This window comes from Cavia porcellus, unplaced genomic scaffold (assembly GCF_034190915.1).
Source record: "Cavia porcellus strain 051 isolate PalLab524CR breed Dunkin Hartley unplaced genomic scaffold, mCavPor4.1 scaffold_3, whole genome shotgun sequence".
Lineage (NCBI taxonomy): Eukaryota > Metazoa > Chordata > Mammalia > Rodentia > Caviidae > Cavia > Cavia porcellus.
Window position 1 is genome coordinate 71,410,248 of NW_026947486.1, and position 23,855 is coordinate 71,434,102.

General features: G+C 36.1%; 1 protein-coding gene and 1 pseudogene across 11 annotated transcripts in view; both read left to right on the plus strand.

The window, feature by feature from the left end:
* Pak3 (p21 (RAC1) activated kinase 3) overlaps window positions 1-11,463 on the plus strand; it is a 327,193-nt gene extending 315,730 nt beyond the window's left edge. For 9 of the 11 annotated variants that reach the window (XM_063246284.1, XM_063246283.1, XM_063246288.1 and 6 more), the window contains 3 exons: window positions 1,207-1,344; window positions 1,676-1,803; window positions 4,952-11,463. In XM_063246284.1, the coding sequence (XP_063102354.1) occupies window positions 1,207-1,344; window positions 1,676-1,774 (237 nt within the window). In that variant the 3' untranslated portion in view covers window positions 1,775-1,803; window positions 4,952-11,463. The remainder of the gene's footprint in view (window positions 1-1,206; window positions 1,345-1,675; window positions 1,804-4,951) is intronic. The other 2 variants (XM_023564164.2, XM_063246281.1) reach the window with 1 other exon arrangement.
* Window positions 10,086-19,497, plus strand: LOC100720779 (hippocampus abundant transcript 1 protein-like; annotated as a pseudogene).
* The last annotated feature ends 4,358 nt before the right edge of the window (window positions 19,498-23,855 follow it).

A 23,855-nucleotide genomic window follows, 5' to 3' on the forward strand; every position in this document is an offset into this window, starting at 1 on the left:
CCTGCAGGCAAACTCCTATCTGTTCTTTAAGACCCTGTTAAATTGCTAATCTGCTATTTGAAGCTGCTTATAAGCACTGACATAAATTACTTAATTCTTGTGTTTATTCAGCACTCTGTTCTGGTATTAGTGTCCTGGTATTAGTTCTAATCTCACTCTATTGTTAAAATGTTTATGTCTCTTGCCTTGACTAAATTGTGTAATCTTTGAAAACAAGGTGACTATCTCTTAATCTTTGAGTCTCCAGTGTCTAATACAAATCTGGCACAAACACTAATTGCTCCAGAATTGTTTGCTCAAGAGAGACATCAGAAATAGCCAGCTCTTCTTTTCCTTCTAAAAACCTTCAAAAAGTGGGCTTATCTTTGTGAATTAGCAGATCCTAGGTCCAACTCTCTCTCTTGAAAGCTAGGGACCTTGAGTTTTTCAGCATAGCATGAGTTGAAGCTTCCTTCGCAGTGGTGACCTAACACAACAAAGATCTCAAAGTTGTATAATAATCATTATCAACTTATGTATTTACTGTAAGATACGCCATTGTAATGTACCTAGACTACTAATATCAAATTTTCTTATGCTTCCTCTTATTATTGACAAAACCTTGGGAATTAAATGAATTAATAGTGCTGCAGTTGCCACAAAAGTATATGAATCTCTGAGCCACACAGGTTGCTTCTCATCTAACCAATGCCATATTTTTCATTTCTGTAATTTTGTAATTTATCGTTTTCATACCACATCTACTCACAAATTTTCTTCAAATAATATAGGCAGTTAATAAGTTGTAGAAATTTCCCATTTTTTCTTCCTGAGATTATACCCAAGTCAGTGTAACTGGATGCATGCATCGTCCCCACCTCTTTTGCATCACAGATTTACAGACAATCTTTTGGTTTCATTTCCTAGTTGCTTGATCACACTTTCTTCATATATGAATTTTTACTAGCTTACATCTCAGAAGATAGCCCTGTAACCTTATCTCTAAGCGTTTGGGAGGTAGAACACTTCAATGTAACCTCAACTTCTGCCAAGATTAGTAGGCTCAGTGTTACCAAAACTATGGAGTGGGTATCAGTGTCATTCTTTGAAGTGAAAAATTTAAAACCCAGAGTGTAAAACAGAAGAAAATTGACTTGTGCCTTCTGAGCCAACTTACGATCCTAATATGTATGAACTAAATGGATTTTTTTAAATTTTTCTCTGTAGGCATTATATCTGATAGCCACTAATGGAACCCCAGAGCTCCAGAATCCTGAGAGACTTTCAGCTGTATTCCGTGACTTTTTAAATCGCTGTCTTGAGATGGATGTGGATAGGCGAGGATCTGCCAAGGAGCTTTTGCAGGTGAAAATAAAATAGGACAAATTACAAAGGCAGAGTTACTATATTGAGCTTTTCCTTCTCAATGTATGACAGTAAACAGTTCTATCAGGATATTTGTAGCTCAAGTTAGGCTATTACCATTTGATTTTAGACCACAGGCACATAACTATAGGCATGGATCTAATACATGATTGATTGACATGTTGCCTTTTTCTGAGAAGTGGGCAGCTTAATCTGTAAATCTCTTTTATTCTTCCTGGAGTCTTATTTTGCAAGGAAAAGAAGCAATGTAACCCTCTGGTGTTGCTGCTTTGTTCTAAACTTTACTTGTGCCCCTGGATGTTGTGTGCAGGTGCTCTTGGCCGGAGGTAATTCTCTACATAACTATGCAATTCTTTCCATGGCATTTGCTACTCTAATGCTTTACTGGTCAAAGCCCCTTTGCTTGTGATGCCAATTGGCAGGCACCTGCTTGCCTGGGTGAGTACCATCCAGTGGTGAGTGCCTCTGTAACCATTTGTCCTTTTCATGGCTCTCAGGGATTAGTATAGATGGTAACAATGAATACCTAGTGTCTGCCAAATTTTTACATATACTATCTCATTTAATTCTTACTATAACTCTCTATAGGGTGGGTGCTGTTTCCTGCTTTACAGATGTGGGAATTGAGGCTCACACAAATCTTGTGTGGCACAGCTTCAGTTTGAGCCCTGGATTGTCTACCTTTTCACTATGCATCACAAATAAGCCAGTACAGATAAAAAGCTATTTTTAAAAGAACTAGTACATGCCTAGGATTATCCACACAGCGTCATTGCTGGAGACCTTCAACATCTAAGAGCGCAGTGATTGCTGTTGTCTCTATGAATTTGAGCACATAAGCTGATTTAACCAAAGGTACAAGAATATTAAATACAGATTTGCTGTGTGCTGCATCCCCACCACTACCATCAAAAAAATCTTTCCTGTTTCTTCTAAACTCCCTACAGTGACAGAGCCACAACCATGAAAAATTTATCTCAGCTTAAATCATACCTAGAATCAATACTTCTACTGATAGAAGCTGAAGATGCTACACCTTCTCTATGCTGCTACCTGTCAGCATTTCACGGGTTGTTGTAGGTGACTATAAATGATACTTTGTTAATTCTCCATTGAATCCAGCTTTAAATTACAGATAAACACCTGGACTTTTGAGTAATTCACTTCTAGGTCTTTTTACCCTTCCCACCAAATGCATCCCAATACATACTTCTGTAATGCTTTTATCCATGGATGAGTGAAGATCTTTGAATGCATCTAACTAACTAAATATTTCATTGAATCAACTACTTAATTCACTCCCCCAAAGTACTTGTATTTTAACCAGTTAGATAGCTGAGGCAAAACTATATTTTGGGTGTAAATTAAAGTTTATCTTTTAATTTTATACATGTAAGCTTGTAATACATGCTTATCTCCTTAAGTCTATGTGTCTCCATTCTCTGACTCTGGCCTATCCTTGCCCATTTTAGAAGTCACAAAGGAGAGAGATGCATAGCATTCATGCCCCTGAAAGGCTTGAGAAAAATCACAACTCTTGAGTATTTGTGTTCCTTTCTTTATACCCTAAGTAGTTCACAGTCCATCAGTAGATATTTATTGAACAACTTTAGTTTGCAAAGATAAGTACAGTGAGTTAAACAAGTCTGTAAATGGTATGATGCCAACTTTCAAGAAGTTCAGTCCCCTTAGGTATGTGAAAAGATAATACAAGGCTGCTAAGAGGCTCATACAAAGCCAGGAGCTGTTCAAATATTAAATGTGTAAGTTACTTAAAGAAATATGTCTGTAAGCTGAGTTCATCAGAACACGTCGGCAAATAGTAAAGTTCTGCTGGGCCTTGAAGGACAGGTCAGTTTTAGCTAGTTTAAGTAAAGACAGGAATGGGTTTCGGATGGAAGTGTTATAGCACAGCCAAAGGTATGTGCACAGGGTTGAAGGGAAAATAACAACGAATGGCCAAAAACAAGGGTTCAACCAAAAAAGCTGTGGGAGATAAGATCTGAAGAAGAGGACCTTGAACACCAGGCTACAGGGCTATGTCTATAAACAATTGGATGGCACTGAAGATATCCGAGGGGCAAACATCATAAAAAGAAAGCTTGGTTTAGCAAAATTAATCTGAATATTATGCAGTCAGAATTAAAACAGAAAAGCAGTGCAGGCAGGGGTAGGTACTATAATTTAATTTAAGTAGACATGGCCTAAGAAAAAGCAAGAGACAAAATTAAGAAACATTGGGAAGTTTCTGGGCATCTGTTTACATGTAGGACATAAGGAGAGAAAGACAAAAATGACTTCATGGTATCAAACCAATAGTGGCCTTCAGTAAAAGGACATGACAGAGGAAAATATACTGGTTAACATTTCTTGGTACCTATGTAGCTTACAAAGGTCTGTCACTTTCCTCACTTAACCATGACGAAAAGCATATGGGAGGATTGAACCTAAGGGTTCTGACTGCAGAGTGCTTGTAGTTAACGTTGCCCAAGATGAACCTGTTTGAGAGATTTTTAACAAGTTTTTAAATGTTGAATTAAAGGTGACAGAAAAATATTACAGAAGAAATATCCAGCAGGCAATAAGAGAACAAGAACTAGAGCTCAAGAGAATAAGTCATACAATATAAGTGTGGGTGTTATCACCATAAAGCTGATGACTGGTTGGATCCATGAAAAGAAAGAAAATCTGAAGCAATTTGGGGCCAAGCATGATGTTGCATGCCTGTAGTCCCAGCTACTTGGAAGGCTGAGGCAGTAGGATGCAAGTTCATGACCAGATTGGGCAATTTAGCAAGACTCCATCTCAAAATAAAAAATAAAAATGGCTGGGGATGTGACTCAGTGGCAGAGTGCTTGTTTAGTACATATAAGACCCTAGGTTTCAACCCCAATACAGCCAAAGAAAGAAAGAAAGAAAACAAAGAAGGAAAGAGAGAAAGAGGTTAGAGAAAGAAGATGGTATGTGCTACATTCTAGTATGCAGAAGGCAGGAGGAGAGAGCCAAACCAGGGAAAAGGATGGCTGGGAAGTATCTTAACCAGTGTACATGAGAAGTCTGATGGGGAAGGGCCAAGACAGTACAATGCCACAAGCCCCAGAAGGGAAACTGTTCAAAGAAGGAAAAGATTTTCACTTGCATTACGTACTAAAGAGGAACAACAACAAAAATGGTATAGAACCTAGCGACTGAAGTTAGCAGTTAGGATGGCACTGGTTTCAGAGTAAAATTCTTTAATGGGCACCTGAAGATGCTTTTTCAAAAATGAAGGCTGCCATACACATTAAATTTTATCTTTTAAAGAAAATCAGAAGCTCAGAACAGAACAAATGTAGTGGGCTTTTACAAGGTTCCTACCCAGAGTTTTCAGTTATTCTAGTCTGAATCCAGAGGATTTCATAACAGTGAAAGACTAAAGCATTCAAAGGACCAAAAATTTGTCACTACTTTTAAAATTAAATGATCTTTAATTGGGTATTCACCATACATTCTAAATGAAAAAAAAAAAGCAACTTGAAAATATAAAGTAATGCACTTGTTGGAGAAAGAATTTCAGTAATGCCTCTCTTTTTTCTTCCTTTTGCAGCATCCATTTTTAAAATTAGCCAAGCCTCTCTCAAGCCTGACTCCTCTGATTATCGCTGCAAAGGAAGCGATTAAGAACAGCAGCCGCTAGGACTGCAAGCCTTACCCCTCACCATCTCCCTCATAAGTAAGACTGAACTAAAACTTTGCTTCAGGAAAGATGGAAGAAAAGACAGTCAAATGGGGTGGGGGTTCATTAACTTTGAAATAAATAGAAACTTCTTATAAGCCTTTTTTCCTATTCCCTCAGATTATGTAATTTATTTGTAAGCCTGAATTGCAGCCCAAACAGGGCAGCAATGACGAAGTGGCCATCAAGTGGTCACTTCCACCGTGAAGCGAAAGAGCCAGTAGTGAATCCCCTCATTTTGTGCATTCACTTTGAAGAAAAGGATTTCTCAAAGATGCACACTCCCTCTTCATAGTGTTGTGTTTGTTTTTAAGTTAGAGAGTAGTCCCTCTTGCATTCAAACCTCCTTCAAAACCCCTTACCCAATGTGATGTTTTTCACTTGCATTGTCATTAGATGTCCAAAAAGAGATGTCAAAATGTTTTTTTAAAAAAAGAAAGCAAAAACACAAAGCAAAAAAATTACAAAAACAAACAAAACAAAAAAACGACAAACAAAAAAATAGAGCAAGTACTGTGTGAACATGTGGAACTCCATGCCCTAATAGAGTTGCAATTTTTTATTCTTCTTCTATAGTGTGGCTTGGTTTGTGTACCTATTTTTCTGCATTTGTATTGGAAAAGGTTTCTTTTAAAACATTTTCCGAAAGCAGAAGGAAATATGTATGTTCAGGAAGGGCTTTAGCAAATTCTGTGTCTAAACAAAGATCAAATGGTGAAATCCTGTCACATTTTCAGAAGGATGCTTGAAAGGTAGTTGATCTGTCGCATAAACAAGCTTGTTAATTTTCATAGTACTGGAAAAAAGACACACTAACAAGTGCATCCCTGGTCCTGAACCTGGGAAATCCTGATAGGAGAAACCATTATGTAAACAAAGATGGGACTTTCTCTGAAAGCCAAAAGGAAAATAAGACATCTGTGTGATACTGAAATTCTTGTTGGATATTACAGTAAACAACGGAAAAGACACCTAATTTAAAACTCTTTTGTGCTTGTAGAACATATACAATGCAAAACAGGCACATCAGAAGGAAATATATCCATCAACCAACATTTCTTTATGATAAAATGGTTTAATTTGACAATTTATAGCATTTTGGAATTTTTTTGAAAATAAAAAAAATAATAAGCTTTTAATTCCTTAAGAAATGGGGTATCAGTGAAAGACATCCCAATCAACATTTGCTTCTGTGTACTTCTTTATGTTGGTGTTTGCCACCAATTTCAGTTTCAGGATATTATGTGTTAATATTTAGCTTTCTGGACTTTTGAATTTCAAAAGTCTATTTAATAAAATTCCTCAGTGAAAATAATTTTGGCTTGCAACGATATATTCCATGAAATATCATTCCAACTGAATTCCTTTTGTAGCTTGGGGAAAATACCAAAATTTGACTGTTATTTCACCATGTATCTATTTCTTAAAAATCTAACAGTTACTACTTCCTGAATCTTCTGAGAGTAGAAAAATATCTGGAAGGTGTATGTGTAAAAAAGGTTGTCTCTTTTATTGTCAATTTTATAAATTTTGGAAAATTGTTTCACTAAGCCTTTGAAAAACTAACAGTCTATGCTGTAGAAGACTTTTTAATTTGTAGAATATAACAAATCTGAATAGAACCTATCTACATCCAGCAAGAAGGAGAAAAGAGATCGGTGACATAGGCCTTTCTCCTTCTCTGCGAGGTACATCTATCCATCTAACCATCCATCCACCCACCCATCCATCCATCCTTTCTTTAAAATGAAAGCACTTTCTTTTAGAGTTTCTACTAACTGTATTGTGTATGTGTTTATGTTTAGAATATTCCACTGGTGAATTTCCTATTTTCCTATTATTTTGACTATAAAATTTGGGAGAGTCTCGACCGTCATCCCCCCCCCCCCAAATTGTCCACATTGCAATAAAACAACAAATGTGAAAAGAAAATCAAATGGTAATATTAACTGGATGTATACTATGTTACACTTTGCAAAGAGGTATCTGGGTCTAAGATTTTTAACACTACCCTGCTGTAATGAGATAGACAGACCATAATTTTTATTTCATTTAAAGTCAAGGTTTTTTTTTTCTCTCATAATGCCAGGTAATTCAATGAAATACCTGGGATGCAAATAAAGTCCAGTACATTGGTGATAATGGTCTCACCAATGTAGAGCCCAAAACCTGATTGGGAAGCAACTAGTCATCATTTAGCTTCCCTTACATGCTGTAAAGGCAATTTTGTTTTGTTTTGTTTGGTCTTATTTTGTTATTTTGGAGACCCTGAAGTGTTAATCCTTCAGATCACTGTAGGCAGAGAAATAGCTGCTCTTTATACTTTTAGTTCAGCATATTAACAGTGAAGAGCCAGGTACTATTTTACCAACACTTTGTACTAAGTTTTGATGATGATGTATTCTAGTAGGCTTTATTCTTACAGATTTATTTATATCCACATAAATTTTCAAATGAGAACAGCTTCTAACCCCTTTCCCTCTGTTGAAGAGTTATTTATATTTCTAAAAAGTATTAGAGAGAAGCTGTTTCTCATGCCAAAATGATTCTGAAGGGTTCACATTTGGTACACTTGACTCAACTTGGACTCCAGATGGTTAAATAGTTTCTTTCCTTTCCTTGAATGTTTTAGCTCATCTTGACACAGGTGAGTCTAATCCATATCTTTATTGTTGCTGGTGTTACCTAAAATAATGAGGGCGCATCATCGAATGTTAACTCCAAAATGTCCTGAGATAGGAATAGGGCAATGTGAAAGTCAGGGAAGGGTATGAAGCACAGTAGATAGTATTTATTTAAGAAAGAAAAGAACATTGATCTTGTAGCAAGGATCCGGTGCATTGTCATGATCCCATGAGGATTTTGTGATGACACAGTCCCTTCAAATTGGTCACCACGTTGGGTAATGACTTCATTCTTGTTGATACTGTCTATGTGTCATTGTAAATATTTGTGTGTCTATGTTCCATTTTGGCTACTGGATGGCCATTTCATGTGAGATTTAATTTGAGTATTTATTCTTTAATTGTTATTCGGATTTTTTTCAGGCTTGTGAATTGCACACCAATGTTTTTTACCACCAGATCCTCACATCTATCCCTCCCCTTTGAAGCACATTCCATTGCTAAAAGAAAAAGAAATATGAAATTGCTTCCTGTTGTCTGTATAAATGTTTTGATAGTTTGAGATGTTTGTCTATAAAGGATATTTCGCAGCTCAAAGATCATGTAAATAATTATACTCCTTTGCTCAATGGGTTATTTCTAATGAGTCTGCTAGTTCTCAGAGATTCTATGAAATCAGTTTTAAATAGCATAAACAGGGATTACGACTATATAAAATTAAGCTGCATATGGGCAAAGACTAAGAACGCAGATAATGGAAATCAGTTTTGTTAGGGAGGTGGGATTATGTGATTCTTTTTTCGCTTTGAAATTTTCTTTGATGTTTTTGTAATATTACATTATAATGAATAAACATCAGAAAGGGAATTCTAGAAGCATAGACTCTAGAATGCAGGACACAGATGTTTGCTAGTTATAATTACTCCATAGGCTTTATACTTGCCCGTGTGCTGAGGTTGGCACACGCTCACGTATGGCATGTGCTTTCTTAGGAAACTGTTATCTATGTAACTCCAACTTCATTCTTTTGCTTTAAAAGAGGCTGCCTTCTTCTTTAGTATGACATCTGCATGTCTATTTTGGTTACCGTAGGGGTAACTATTTGTCTAGCCCCCTTGATTAACATTTATTTCAAGTACCATCTTTCTGAGTTATTTTAGCAAGTTTCCAAGTTAAACTTTGGAAGAATAAAAGGATAAAGTTCCTAGCTCTCACTATTTCTTTGCCCAATAAGATATTATATCATTCAGGTAGAATTCTTTTAATGACCAGGGAGCAAGTCCCATTGACGTCAAGAGAAATTATGACTTGAAGTTAAAAGCTAACTCTGAAATCATTAAGACAGATATTTAGGATTGTCTCTGCCTGGTGGCATTCAGTTACAGTCCTATTAGTTCTGGCTTTAGATGGTCTCCATGTGCTTTTGTGCTGCTTAATTATAGGCTGTATGCAGTAACTGTGATTTTAAGAGAAAGAGAGATCATGTATTAAAAGAGAGGAATGTCCTTCTAACTCACCAAAGAAATTTTAGGCTAGGACTTTAATAATATGCTAGTTATCATCAAAAGCAGACTCTATGCCTAAAAAAAACTCACTGGATTTTCCTTAGCCTTTTTAAGTATGAAGTGGAAGTCTCAATCCTTCCATCTGCACCTGAATTTCTTGGTCCTTTATTGAGCTACTTGCCGTTAATTGTCAATGAAAGGTATCACCAATGGAGCAAGCATCTCCCAGTCTCTGAGCAAAAGACTGAAATCTAGCAAATGTAAACTGACAGTATGATTGGCCTCTGATCTGAGTGAACTTAACATGCAGTTCTGAACATATATTTGCATATGGATTAGGAAGGCAATAAGTGGGACCTTGGAAATAATGAGATTGTTTTTCCATGAAAGAGGTTTTCATAAAAGGCTCATACTATAATCTGTTAGTTAGTTTTCAGTTTTTTACTCTTTTCTGAGCCACATTTCTATAATAACCAACGAATCTAACCCAACTTCTCATGCATTGGAATGTCTATTTAATATTAAAAAGTATCTATCTGAATCTGCAGATACGGAAACTGAAATACCACCTTCGTTCACGTACCTCTGCATATACTACAGTATACTTATTATTTGTAGCATTTACTTACACTTAATTTGGTGGAACTTGCAAGATAAAGATATCTGGTCAGTGCCATCAGAGTCTCCTTCAAAAACTGCCATCAGGTGAATTCTATTCCATAATATCAACAGTAAAGCAGTCAGCACATTCAGCTGATTTAATACTTAAGAGAAAATAAGTGATCATTCTAGAGAATAAGTCAGATGTGGTAGAAAGAATACTAGCCTAGAAAGGAGACCTGGATTCTAATAAGGGCTTTATGAGCACCTTACTGCATGACCCTGGGCAAGTCTCTCACTTTTCTATTGCTGTTTCCTCATCTGTAAAATAGATATCAGACTAGCTTCTCTCCAAGGTCTTTCCCAAACCTCTACATTCTGTGGTATAAGTTGCCTTGCAAATTCAATCTGCTAAACTGATGGCAAATATCATGCTTAAGCCTGGGTCTCTTATGCTGTAGTGAAACACTAGAACTATGTAAGATGGAAAAACTCAAGTAAATGAAGTTAGTAATACTAAAGAATGTTGATACAACTTGTGGCAGTCTTCCAGTTTATTCACAATTGTTTTGTTTTATTTTTGCTTTAATTTTTTTCTCTGTTAAGTGTTCCCATATTTATTTTCCATAAACTCTCTATGTAGACTCTGGTTTTCATTAAGCTGTGGTCAGTATTTGCTACTAGAGCAGAAATACGCTGTCACATTTGCTAAAATAGAATTGTACTTGGGCCTCTTCTTTCCTGTAAAGCAGCGCTGGGCCTTCTAGATGTAAATTCATAAATGGCACAAAATGGCAGATCTAATGCATTTTAATGGCTGAGACTACAAAGAGTAGATCTAAACGTTAGTAAGCTGCAGAGAGAAAATAAAAAGTAAATATGTGCTTTTGACATTAAGAAGTCTTGATAGATTTACTTTTTGGGAACCAAAGATAGTTTTTCTGATGAAAACTCCCCCAGTGGCCAGTTGTGTGAGTATGCTGCTGGAAAGAAGGTAAATTTCGAAGTTAGTGAATGGTCCCAATGGCCTGCGTACAGTAGAGTGCCAACCAGCCCTGAGTGCAAAATTCAAGTTCACTTTGTATGTGTGAGTGTGGTACACTTTATGGACCCACATATATTATATTCATGAGTGACAATAAGATCTCTAATGGAATCCGCTAACTATTAATATGTTGAGTTTTAAATATCAATACATCAGCCGGTAGGTGCCAGATTACAAGGGTATTGATGTTCTAGGATTATACTCACAACAATCAGGTAAAATAAATTAAAGAGGATCTACATTTTCACTGTTTCACAGAAGTGTATCTCATTTGGCTGTGCATTACTTTTGTCAAAATGTGTTATCTGTAAATCCATGTGTAGTGAAATTCTTCTGTAACTTTGGATTAAAGGTATTTATGGTCTTTTGTTTGTTTGATTTTTAAGTAAGTTATTTCTTTTGTAGACTTGCTGATGGTATGGTTCCATCCTTCTACCTTCAGCAATCTTTTTAAAGGATTTTTGTTTCCAATATTGTTATTTTAAATTGTGGTTGAAGCAATAGAAAATTGAAATATGGATTGTGCATGACTGTGTCTTGAGTGTAAAAATATTGCAGTTTGAAACTTGGACCTAAAGTATTGCAAATAAAAATGACAAATATCAATGAGCTGGTGCTTCTCTCTTCTGTCATTTCCCATCCACTTTGGGATGGCCATTTTACCACTTTGCAAGTCAGAGGGAAAACTGTTTTTCAGGTATAAAGGTAACCAAATGCTCAGCCTTGTGAGAAATACAGGCAATGCCCTGCAGATTCTACCACTAAATAATAACTCAAGCTCAGTGTCTCCATCTGGATTTTACATGCATTGGCTCAGAGACAAATATATGGGTTCAATAAAGAGTACAAGCCTGTTAGATCCCAAAGGTAGATGGCAGAGAAATCCCCCAAGAGAACAGATGCAATAAATAATTTGACTTCGATTGTCTTTTTATTTAGAAGACTCCAAACACAGGAAGTCATCTGGATAATGCTTTAGTTGTGTGTAATATCTGGTATGGAAATCTTCAGAAGATATTTTGAACCCACATTCCTGAGAACTTCAATTCACCCATTCTTTTAAAAAGTATTGATTTCCTGCTATGTGACATACACTGAGGATATTTCTACTAAAGAAAGATTTTATATTAAAAATCACCTGTAAATGTGACTAAATGACCATAAAGCTCACTAAAACTTACCAGATGCACCTGTTAGAGTCTAATTTGTCACTCAAAAACAAGCTAGAGATTTAATCCATCAATATTACTAGTACAGTAACCATAGTGCTTCTTTCAGAGCACATACACGTGACTTTATACCTTTGTGTACATGGGTACACATTCGTACCGTGCTCCCTCCAAATGTGTTATGTATATTAACCAAATAAATGTGAATTTCTTATTTTCTAGCTCACTATACTTACATGCAGGTTTTAGTTTTTTTAATTGTATCTCTCCAAGGTTAAAAGTAAGAGAAATGTTATGCATAAAACCAGGCAAGTGAATGAGAATTCCATCAACTAGCTTTTAGTCAAAATCTCTGCTGAGCATATACATAAAGTGCTTTATTACCTCACACTCTATTAGTCTCACATCCTTTCTTCAACTACTTTTTACCCTTATTAAAGGAAGGAGAAAGACTTTTTTATGTTTTAGCAAATTATCAATATGTTTCCTCAGAAAAGAAAAATTTAAAGGACATTTCCCATTAGCACAATAACTTGGAGGATCAAAGTCCCACACAGTAAAAAAGCAAGAAAGAGGTAAAATGAAAATGAAGTATCTCTTGCAACTACATGTAGACTTACACTTATCTCAATAAAATTTGCAATAAGAAAAGCAGCGGAGTGGATGTCACCTTACTTGTGACATTTCATAGGTCATGCTAACTAGATAAGACAAATGATACCACATTCCAACCTACTTCTACTGCCAACCTCCAAGTTACCTTGGTATCAAAATGCTCACTAAACTTTATTTCATCTGTTGCCAGTGCCACTACCTTACATAGCAGGATCTCTAACATTCTCTTGGGGATACTTCTGGGGTCTCATTCAGGAAGCAGAGAATTCAAATATTGTCTGCGAGTTCTTATCTGTAGACATGGATCAACTGCCTCCTTAGCCTATGATATCACATGAGTAAAGTTCATAAAAAATAACTTTTAATTTCACAACATATAAAACTGAATTGCTTTGTTTGAAAAGACAGTGTACTGTAAGGTGTGCAGTGCTGGCCGCATTCGACCTATGTATGCATCTACAAAAACCTCCACAACTCAAAGCTCTGATGGGAAATGTGAGGCTCCGTACATAGTACAGGCTTAGTGACACACAAGATGCCATGTACCCAACTGAGTTCACCATACATCCTCAGACTTTCAGGTTTTTCACCATTTTTCCTCTGCTTTCTTGGCATTACACTTGAAGAAGCATGCCTCCACATACGGATCATAATGAGTTATTTCCAGTTATGTTGTCCCTCATTGTTGTGCCTGGCTGAAGCAGCTGAGGTGTCACCTGCAGCTACAGAAGCAAACCAAGTTTGGCTCCTCAATCTGAGTGAGAATTAAATAAATTCTGCCTGGAGGGGCACTTACTTTGCTAGCCAACATTTATATGGTGGCCAGGTAGCTTTCCTTTAGTTTCTGATTGGCTAGAATGTAGGCTGTGGCCCACAGAGATACAGATTCATCCCATTTTCCCCTGACAATAGACAGGACAGCTGTTTTGGACTTACCACAGAAACTTAATTCTTCAACAGTTCCTATCAACACACTGTAACAGAACAGTTGTGTTTATTCCATTCAAGGTTATTTCAAAATGCTTTGGAAGCCAACTTGTACATTTGTAGTAGTTTTAGTCTAGCATATTATATCAGGTTCATACGTCTCTACAACTCCTAGTGCCTCCCACATAGAGAAAGTCACTGGACAGTGGGATTTCTCACCAAAAGTAAAATTATGAAGGTAAAGTCATCATTCCTACCACAGTCGCCTCAAAAATGCTTGGTATTTGTTCTCACTGTCTCTTGGTCTTGCCTCTGAGTTATGGCTTCTCATTAGGAAAATACAGAATTAAGAGTTTATATTATTAGATCTACAACATTTCACTTCTAAGTATTGGCTTTCTCAGTTTGAAAAGATAATAAAAATGCATCCAGGTTTATAAATAATAAAAAATTAAACCATCAATGTACTATTCTGCCACAGAGCAATGATACACTACTATGCATTATTATAATTACTATTATTAACCTTAGCATTTTTTAAGAAATCTTGATGGATTGGAATACCTTCAATAGTTGTCACTACTCTAAGCAAATTTTGACCACAGATTGAGAATCAGAAGAACTTATTCCATAATACTTTAATCATTGTTAGAGAACTTCTGGTCCTAAATAGGGCAAATCCATGTGAGTGCTTGTAGGTGAACCATGAACCATGCAGACAAGGGAAGTATGCACCCCAGTTAAAACCATGCAGTTTTATTGATTTTTAGATTATGCTTCAATGAAGCTGAAAATTTAAAAAAGAAACTGTATCACAGTGCAGCTGGGCATGGTGGTGCATAACTGTAATTTCAGCAGTCAGGAGGCTGATGCAGGGGGATTGTTGCAAGTTTGAGGTAAGCCTCGGCTACAAAGTAAATTCAAGACCAGCCTGAACTGCATAGTCATATCTTGTCTCAAAAAGGAAAAGAAAGAAAGAAAGAAAGAAAGAGAGAGAGAGAGAGAGAGAGAGAGAGAGAGAGAGAGAGAGAGAGAGAAAGGAAGGAAGGAAGGAAGAAAGAAAGAAAGAAAGAAAGAAAGAAAGAAAGAAAGAAAGAAAGAAAATATGACAGCATGTATATATATAATTTGACTTCCTTCACTGAAACCAAACTCATCCAAGGTGCAATCCCTTCTCAAATTGTTATAATAGCTTCTTAACAGCTCTCCTTGCTTCTATGCTTGCATACTGAGCTACAGTCTCAGTGCTGCATTTAGCAAAGATCAAAACTATAATTCCTTACAAAGTAAAGTCCTTGTAATGAAGATGCACAAGGTTCACCACTGTGTGTACTACCCTCTTAGCTTCTCATCTATTCTCTTCTGATCTCCTCATTACTCATTATGCTCCTGGCACATCGATTCCTTGTTATTCCACAAACATTTCAGGAATGCATTTGCCTCAGAGGCTCTGTGGTGTCCTCTACCTTCTGATGGAACACTCTTTTCTCACAAATCCATATCCTCATTGCTTACTTGTTTTTCTATTTCAGAGAGGCCAATCCTGATCACCTCATTTAAACTGGACTCCTCCCAGCAGAACTCCTAAACTGCTTTTCTTGGTCCTTTGCCTTATAACATCAGCTTTTATTTTGCCTATTGTCTGACTCTTCTCAAATGCATATAAGGTCCACTAGTGCAGGCACCTGTGGGTACATAGTATTAACTCAGTAAACCTTTCTTGTTTTATTTTTGTTTTGTTGTTGCTTTATTTTTGTTGTTATTGGTGTTGAGAGAGTTGTCTTCTTTGTTTTTTTTCTTTTTTTGAGAGGGTCCTGTTGTGTAGTTCAGGCTGGCATTGAAATCACTATGTACAACAGGCTGGCCTCAAATTCACAGTGATCTTCCTGCCTCAGACTCCTGATTGATTGCTGAGGTTACAAGCCTGAGTCACCACAGCTGGCTGACTCAGTGAATACTATTTCTTTTTGAAATTATGTTATCTTTCAGTTGTTTTTTTTTTTGACCATTTCACTTCTGATCATTGTCCTGCCACTCATGTCATTTCTCCAGCTCCCATTCTCCTTCTCTTACTCAAGCCTTGCATGTAAATGTCCCCTGTGATGCTTTCATGGTCTATTTTAATCACACCCTTGCCTCTAGTTCCCACCTATATCATGACTCCCAAATCAATAACTCCAGCATATGCCTTCTCTAAGCCCCAGAATCGAATTGTAAATTATCTACACAGTATCTCCAGTAATATATCTCAAAGACACTTGATTTTCAAGCTATTCAAAACTAAATACATTATCTCATAATAAGTATGCCAGCTCTTCTCTTTGCATTCTCTTATCAAAGTCAGAAATTGAGACATTATCTTGGAAGTTCTTCTCATTTTAGGTACCCCTATTATTTATTCAGTTACCAAATTTTCTTGATGCATGACTGTCCCATTAGGTGGCTTGTACTACTGGTAGTACAAATAGATCTAATCACTTTTATCATTCTTTTCACTAATAAAATGAACACAAAATCTGTAAATAGACTAATTGTTTGAATTTGAATAATTGCTGCTGAAGCATAAATATTGATTTTTGCCATTTATACTAATTAAAATTATAACACCAAATTTATTTCATTAAACTAAAAGAAATGTATATTTATTAATAGTTTATCATTAATCAATTCACTAAATTTTACCATGGAAATTTTATAAGTAACTTACTGCTGGTGTATGCGATATATATTTAAAACTGCTGTACCACAAGTTAGCAGTATTACAAATCTTTATACCACTTTAATGTTTTCCACAAGGAACTATAATACGATTACATGCAGTCTGCTAAATAATGCCTTTCCTTGCATTATTGTAATCAAAGACATCCTGAGAAATAGTGCAAGATGCCTGATGGGAAAATCATGACTGAATTCAATGAGAGCCACCTGACAGCAAAAAATGAGGGCACAATAGTGAACATGATAATTATCTCTTAAACTATCCCTGTCTCTGTCCACACTACCTCTCTGAAAAAATGCAGTAATCCCAGAAATAAATAATGACAGCCTGAAGCAAGTGGTCCCTTGGCTTCCACTTTTTGCAGCCTTTTAATTCACAATGCTGCTATAGTATTGCTGAAAAGAAAATCTCACTGGGTCATGCCTCTTTAATCCTTTCTGTGGACTCTCAGACACCATCAGAAGAGGCCTCTGGCTTTCCAGAACATTCCCTCATGTGGAGCCTTTCCTCAAGCTCGAGTTTTCCCAATACTTCCTGAACAAGAAGGTAACTCCTGCTTATAGGTCTGTAGAGATATAAGAACCACAACTGAAAGTCATATTAAGAAATCAAAATCGGGGATGGGGGTATAGTTCAGTGATAGAGTGCTTGCTAGTATGCATGAGACCCTGGGTTCATTCTCCAGTATGATAGATTGATAGATGATAGATAGATAGATAGATAGATAGATAGAGTAAATAAATGTATTATAAAAATCAAAACTGATGATCTTTTAGCTAGAAGAGAATGAAAACTAATGAAGAGTATCAACTGCAGCTTGTGAATGCAAATCTTCACTACAATAATCCTATATTAAAAGCATAAAACCCCAATGTTAAAATTATTTCTGAAACTAAGAACTCACAAATGGATGAAGAGGAGAAAGAGCTTTTTTTTGCACTGGCCATCAAAGAAGAATCAGGAAGTTCTCATCACATGAGATTTGAATTTGTTTAGCCAGTCATTGCAGATCAGCCTCCACCTTGGAAGGTAAGCTAACTTTTATTTTGATGCTCAGAAAGTCATAGTTCTAGACTATCAACTAAATAGGTTTGATGTATTTATTATTCTTGAACATAATCTGACAGTGGTGGAGAACTAGACACAGAGATATTTTATTTTAGAGAAAAATAAGTTCTTACAAATTGTCAGTGAGTATTATATTCTTAATGGTTGAGCAGGATATAAATGTTTTTACATTGAAATTTTTTAAAAAATGAGTTTTGTTGGCCTAGCATTAAGTCCAGCCATGGGATAGAAGGCAATGCTTTCTGGTGGCCAGAGCCTCAAAATGGTGGCAGGTGCCCAAGTGGCTTGGCCAAGCAGTAATGACCACTGCACTGGCCACTGGGGCCATCCTGCGAGTGGCTGCAGAAACACCAGAAGTCAAGGATGGTAAAATGGCCTAAGAGAAGAAGAAATGGCCATGAACCGCAGTATCATGTTGACCAACAAGATCATTATTAAGGATAAAGTCATGCCTCAAGAAATCGGATCTCCTAGTGTTTATCATGCAGTTATCGTCCTTTTTTGTGGAGCTTTTTTTTTTTTTTTTTTGGTTTGGGGACCATTGATGGAGCCCACCTTGGTGGTACTACATGAAATCTTACCTAAACATACATTTCTGATGAATAGCTTAATTCAAGGAGTAAAGGATTCATTATCATTTCTCAGTGCCTATTTATTGGTGCTCTTTCTGATTATTTGGGGCTAAAAATCTTTCTTGCTACTCATAGTTATTTTTATATATGCCCCAATTCCTTTAATGAAGATCTGCCCAAGGTTGTACTTTGTTGTTATCTTTGTTTCTGGGGTTTTTGCTATTACTTTCTCTGTGGTATTTGCATATTAGCAGATACAACCCAAGAGCATGAAAGAAGTATCACTTATGGCTTGGCTTCAGCAACATTTGCTGCAAGTTTAGTTACTTGCGATTAGAGCTTACATCAGGTGAGTATATGGAGACAGCTTAATGATGGTCCTAGCTACAGCAATAGCTTTGCTAGATATTCGCTTTATTCTCATTGCTATGCCTGAGTCATTGTCTGAGAAGAGGCAGCCAGCATCATGGGGAACACCCATTTCCTGGGAACAAGCTGACCCTTTGTCTCCTTAAAAAAAGTAGGCCAGGATTCGATAGTGCTGCTCATCTACATTATGGAATTTCTCCCATACTTGCCAGAGACAGGCCAGTATTCTAGCATTTTTCTAAAACCTCAGACAGATAATGAAATTTTTGCTAGGAAGTGTTGTGGCATTCAGAGCCGTGTGGCATTCTGTCCATTATTGCACAGACCATCATCTTGAGTTTACTTATGAGGTCAATTGGAAATAACATCATTTTACTGGGTCTGTGATTTCAAATATTACAGCTGGAATGGTATAGCTTTGGTTCAAAATCTTGGATGTTGTAAACTGCTGGGGCAGTAGTAGCCATGTCTGGCATTACCTTTCCAGCTGTTAGTGCACTGTTTTCATGAACTGCTTATGCTGATCAACAAGGTATTGTTCAAGGAATGGTAACAAGAATTTAAGGATCGTGTGATGGTTTGGGGCCAGCCCTTTATAGATTCCTTTCCTATGTATTCCACATAGACTGCCAATAACAGGAACAGATTTGGGGACAGACACAAGCCCTCAGCATCACTTAGAACAGAATTCCATCATCTCTGGGCCTTCCTTCTTTTTTGGAGCCCATTCAGTACTGCTGGCTCTGCTTGTTGCCTTGTTTATTCTGTAACAACCCAATTCAAAGTTAAGGTTAAGGGCCAGCAATTGGAGACAGAACTATGGCACTCACAGCCATCCTCAAGAACACAAGTGCCAGGGGAGGCCAAAGAACCTTCACTCCAGGATATAAATATGTGATGACCGAAATCAGGAAGATTTTTCTATCAGCACCTGGATCTTACTTTTCACCTGTAGCTCTGGATTCACGTTCCATTTCCATCTACAGTGTACTCTAAGATTGTCTCAAGAAATGTATCTGCATAAACTCCGTGAGAACTAAAGAAAAAATAATAGAACGGGACAGTTCGCCAAAGATGGTATAATTTCTTTTGAAAAGAAACCTTTTGTTTATTAGCACCACTTTCTTGCCACTAAACTGTTTGATTATACATCTTTTAACTAAAAATTATATATGTAACTTCTTAGATGTTAGCATATATTCTTCTACCACCATTTTCTGAATAGTGTTGAGCTTTAACTCTATGCTGACTCTTAGTAAGATTGAGTAGTATTATGACTATAGACCTCTTTGTTTTTAATGTTGTAAAATCCTGAACTCAATTTCAGTATTGTAAAGTCTTCAGTCAAATCATTCAAGGTATTAATGCAGATGCATAAATAGTAAATAAACTGCGTTAAACAGAAAATTTAAGAAAGTTGCCCTAGGGGCTGGGAATTTAGCTCAGCGGCATAAGCACCTGCCTTGCAAGCAGGCAGTCGTGAGTTCGATCCCCAGTACTGATTTAAAAAAAGTTGCACTAAATCTGAATCATGCTTTTTTTATTTTTTTATTTTTTATTTTTTATTTTTTTGGTACCGGGGATCAAACACACGACTCTGCACTTGCAAGGCAGGCCCTCATGCCGCTGAGCTAAATCCCCACCCTGAATCATGTTTTTTTAAAAAAAGCAATGCTGTCTCTGTGTAGATGCTGTCTCTGTGTAGAGCTCCTTTACAGAGATGGACTATGCCAGGATGACCCCAGGGGCAGATCAGCTTGGATAAGCATTATGTTGTAAGTTATGGAGTTTTCTTGACTTCCACATGTGAATGATCTGGGAACAACTCAACAGCCAAAGAGTTCCCAAGAAACAATATGAGAGCCTTCTTCCAGCCTTGAGTACCAGAACAAGAAAGAGTTTGAAGATATATTTTACTATTCGCAGTGCCCTCAAAACACTGGACAGGTGGAAATGTCAAGCACTCTGGGATTAAGTCAACTTTGATACAAATTCTGCCTCTTTCATCTAATAGATCTGTGAGTTCAATACAATTCCTTAATCTTCCCAATATTTCACTTCTTCATTAGTCAAGCTAGAATAATAATTCCTATGAAAAATGTTTTCATAAGACTGAATGAGAGACCATGTTGTGGGGAAATACAAGGCTTGAGGTTTGGCAGATACTATGCTCTTGATAAATGATACTTCCCTTCCCTACCTGCTTTCAGACTGTATTACAGTTAGCCTGCAAAACGAATAATCTTCAGGATGAGGGTTGCCTCTTTTTAGAAATAAACCAATTCTCATACAAAGTCTTTGTTTCTGTTTCTTAAGGATCACCTCAAAACAACAAAAGGGAAATGGAACGCTAATTAAGAAGTGGACCTAAAAAGACAATAATGCAACATCACCATTTTATAAATAGTGTTTGTTTTGCTTTTATCATAAAATAGTACAAATCCTATGTTCATTTTAATATTGTTTTAAGTTGAGTGTTATTTAATATTGCTAAGATGACAGTACTCTCCAAACTGGTATACAGAATCAGTACAATTCCTATCAAAAGCCTAGACGGCTTGTTGCAGAAATTGAAAAACCAATCCTAAAATTCATAATGAAATGTAACAGACCCAGAATAACCAAATGTATCTTGAAAGAAAAAAAATCAAAGTTGGAGTCTCACAACGTCCCAACTTCAAAATGTATTACAAAGCTACAGTAATGAAAACAGCATGGTATCAGCATAGGAGTAGACTTAAAGATCAGACTAATGAACAGAATTGAGATTCCAGAAATAATCCCAGATTTGAGATGCATTGGCTTTAAACAAGCCTTCCAAGAGTAATCAGTGGAAAGAAGGATCTTTTCAACAAATAGGGCTGGAACAATTGGATAGTCATTTGCAAAAGGATGAATTTGAACTTTTGCTGTATATGATGCATAAAATAACTCAAAATGGATCAAACACCTCAATGTAAAAGCTAAAATTTCTAAAGTGTTAGAAAGCATGAGCATAAATCTTTGTGATTGTTGATCAAGAAATGGTTTCTTAAAACACCAAAACCATAAGAAACAGAGGAAAAATAGATAAATGTGACATCAAAAAATTAAAAACATTTGCACTTCACAGAACACCATCAAGAAGTATAAAAGGTAACCAATAGGATGGGATAAAATGCTTTAGAAATCACATATCCCTTACATGGCTTACATCCAGCATATTAAATAACACCTACAATCCCAAAGGAAAAATAACAAATAAAAACTGACAAGGGATCTGAACTTTTTCCAAAGATGATATATAAATGATCATAGACACATATAAAAAAGACAGTCAACATCCTTGGCCACCAGGGAAAAAGTAAAACAAAAACACAATCTGATTTATTAATCCTATATATCTGTAACTGTGTACCTGTTAAACAATGTCTCCCCATTTTCCAACCTTCTCACCTTTGTAACAACCAGCCTACTCTCTGTTTATATGTATTAGATAATTTTCACATATAAGTGAGACTATGCATTATTATTTTCTGTGTTCATCTTATTTCACTTAGCATAATGATTAAGTGTAATGATCAAATGTAAAAAATGACTATAATGAAGCATACTGTATATAGAGATTTCATGTGGTCACACCAAAAAAATAATGTAAGAGTAGATGGATATGATTTGTTTGACTTTAGTAATCATTTCACCATTTATACGTACAGCAAAGCATTGTGTTGTACAACAGCTTGTACAAAATGTATGAAAATTCTATTTTGAAAACATAAACCAATGTGATATCACTTCACACTCACTGGGATAGAAGAATCAAAAAGACATAATAAAAAGTGCTGAGAAGTTCATAGAGAAGTTTGAACCCTCATACACTGCAGATGGGAATGCAAAAGTGGTTTGGCTACTTTGGAAAATACTCTTCAGTTAGTCAGATGACTAAACATAGAGTTTTACATGACCCAGCAATTCCACTCCTGGGAATTGAAAACATATGCTTACACAAAAACTAGTACACAATATTCACAGCTATATTTTAAATTGGAAATTGGAAACAACCCAAATTTCCATCAACTGGTGAGAGAATGAATAAAATGCGGTACATACAAACAATGGAGTATGATCCAAATGAAGTACACATTCATGCTACTATATGGAGAAGCTTGAAAACACTGCTAAGTGAAAGAAACCAGACACAAAAGGCCATACAGTATATGGTTTCATTTATAGGAAATGTGCCCAATAGGCAAATCCATAAAAGGCAAAGTAGATTAGGATTGTTCCTGGGATCGAGGCAGGAAGACTGGGAAGAAATGGAAAATGACAACTAAAAGGTACAGGGATCTCTTTTTGGAAGTGATAAAATTGTTCTAGAATTGATTGTGGTATTTGTTGGGAAATTGTACAATGTACTAGAATCCACTGCATTTTGCACTGTAAATTCATAAATCATATAATATATAAAGTATATTTCAATAAAGCTAGTACAATAAAGTGATATATGCCCATTAAAGAAATGAAAAAAACTCAGAAAAACAGAAAGAAGAAAAAGAAACACTTCATACTTTTAAAAATTCTGCTTTGCAACTGTCCTCAAGATAGATTATATAAAGAATCCCTTATCCAGATATATCATGATTTGTCCTGTTTACTTCTCAAGCATCTTTTGCACTGGTATCACCTCTTCTAGTCACTATAGTTTTTCTGCAAACATTCTATATTTTACTGCAAGTTCACACACTTGTAGCCATTGCTCTTTCTCTTCAATTAGCTAAATGTATTGACCCACCGGGATTCAGATTAGTTATCACTTTCTCTAATCCCTATAACTAGGTGTATGTTCTTATTGTCTAATAGAGCTGTATGCTTATTTCTATCAAGTATTTCATCATATGTAAAATTTAAAAGTTATGCCAACTAAAATGTATTTTAAAATTGCATAGAACCTCAAAGATTATTAATACAGTATCAAGATGTCTAACCTTCATGTCATTAAAGCCCCAAAACGATCAGAAAAAGGAATTGTTGCAGAAACTAATTTTTGAATAAATTATTGCTCAAAAAGTTTTAAAATATTAACAAAAGTATTAATATACAAATGAAAAAACATGGTGAACCTCAAACTTGATAAATTTAAAGAAAATCACTCCCAGACAGGTTTAAAAACTGCTTAACATTAAAAACAGAAACAAAATATCTTGAGATTGGTGTGGTTATGCACGCCTATAATCCTGGCGGTTTGGGAGGCTGACGTTAGAGTTCACAAGTTTGAGGCCATTCTGGTAACATAGTGAGACGCCATCTCAAGACTAAACAATGAATCGGTGAGTGAAAAGCATAAAGAACCATCTTGGAAGCATCTAGACAAAATTGGTACATAATATATATGTTACAAACATTTGAAATACTGTAGATTTCTCATCAGAAACCACGGAGGCCAAAAATCAACGGAACAATGTCTTTAAGTTGCTGAAAAAATATGACTACCTCGCGAGAATTCTATATCCAATTAAAAGATCCTTCAAGAATGAAGGTAAAGTAAAGACATTCTTAGATGATGCAAAACTAGGAAATTCATTA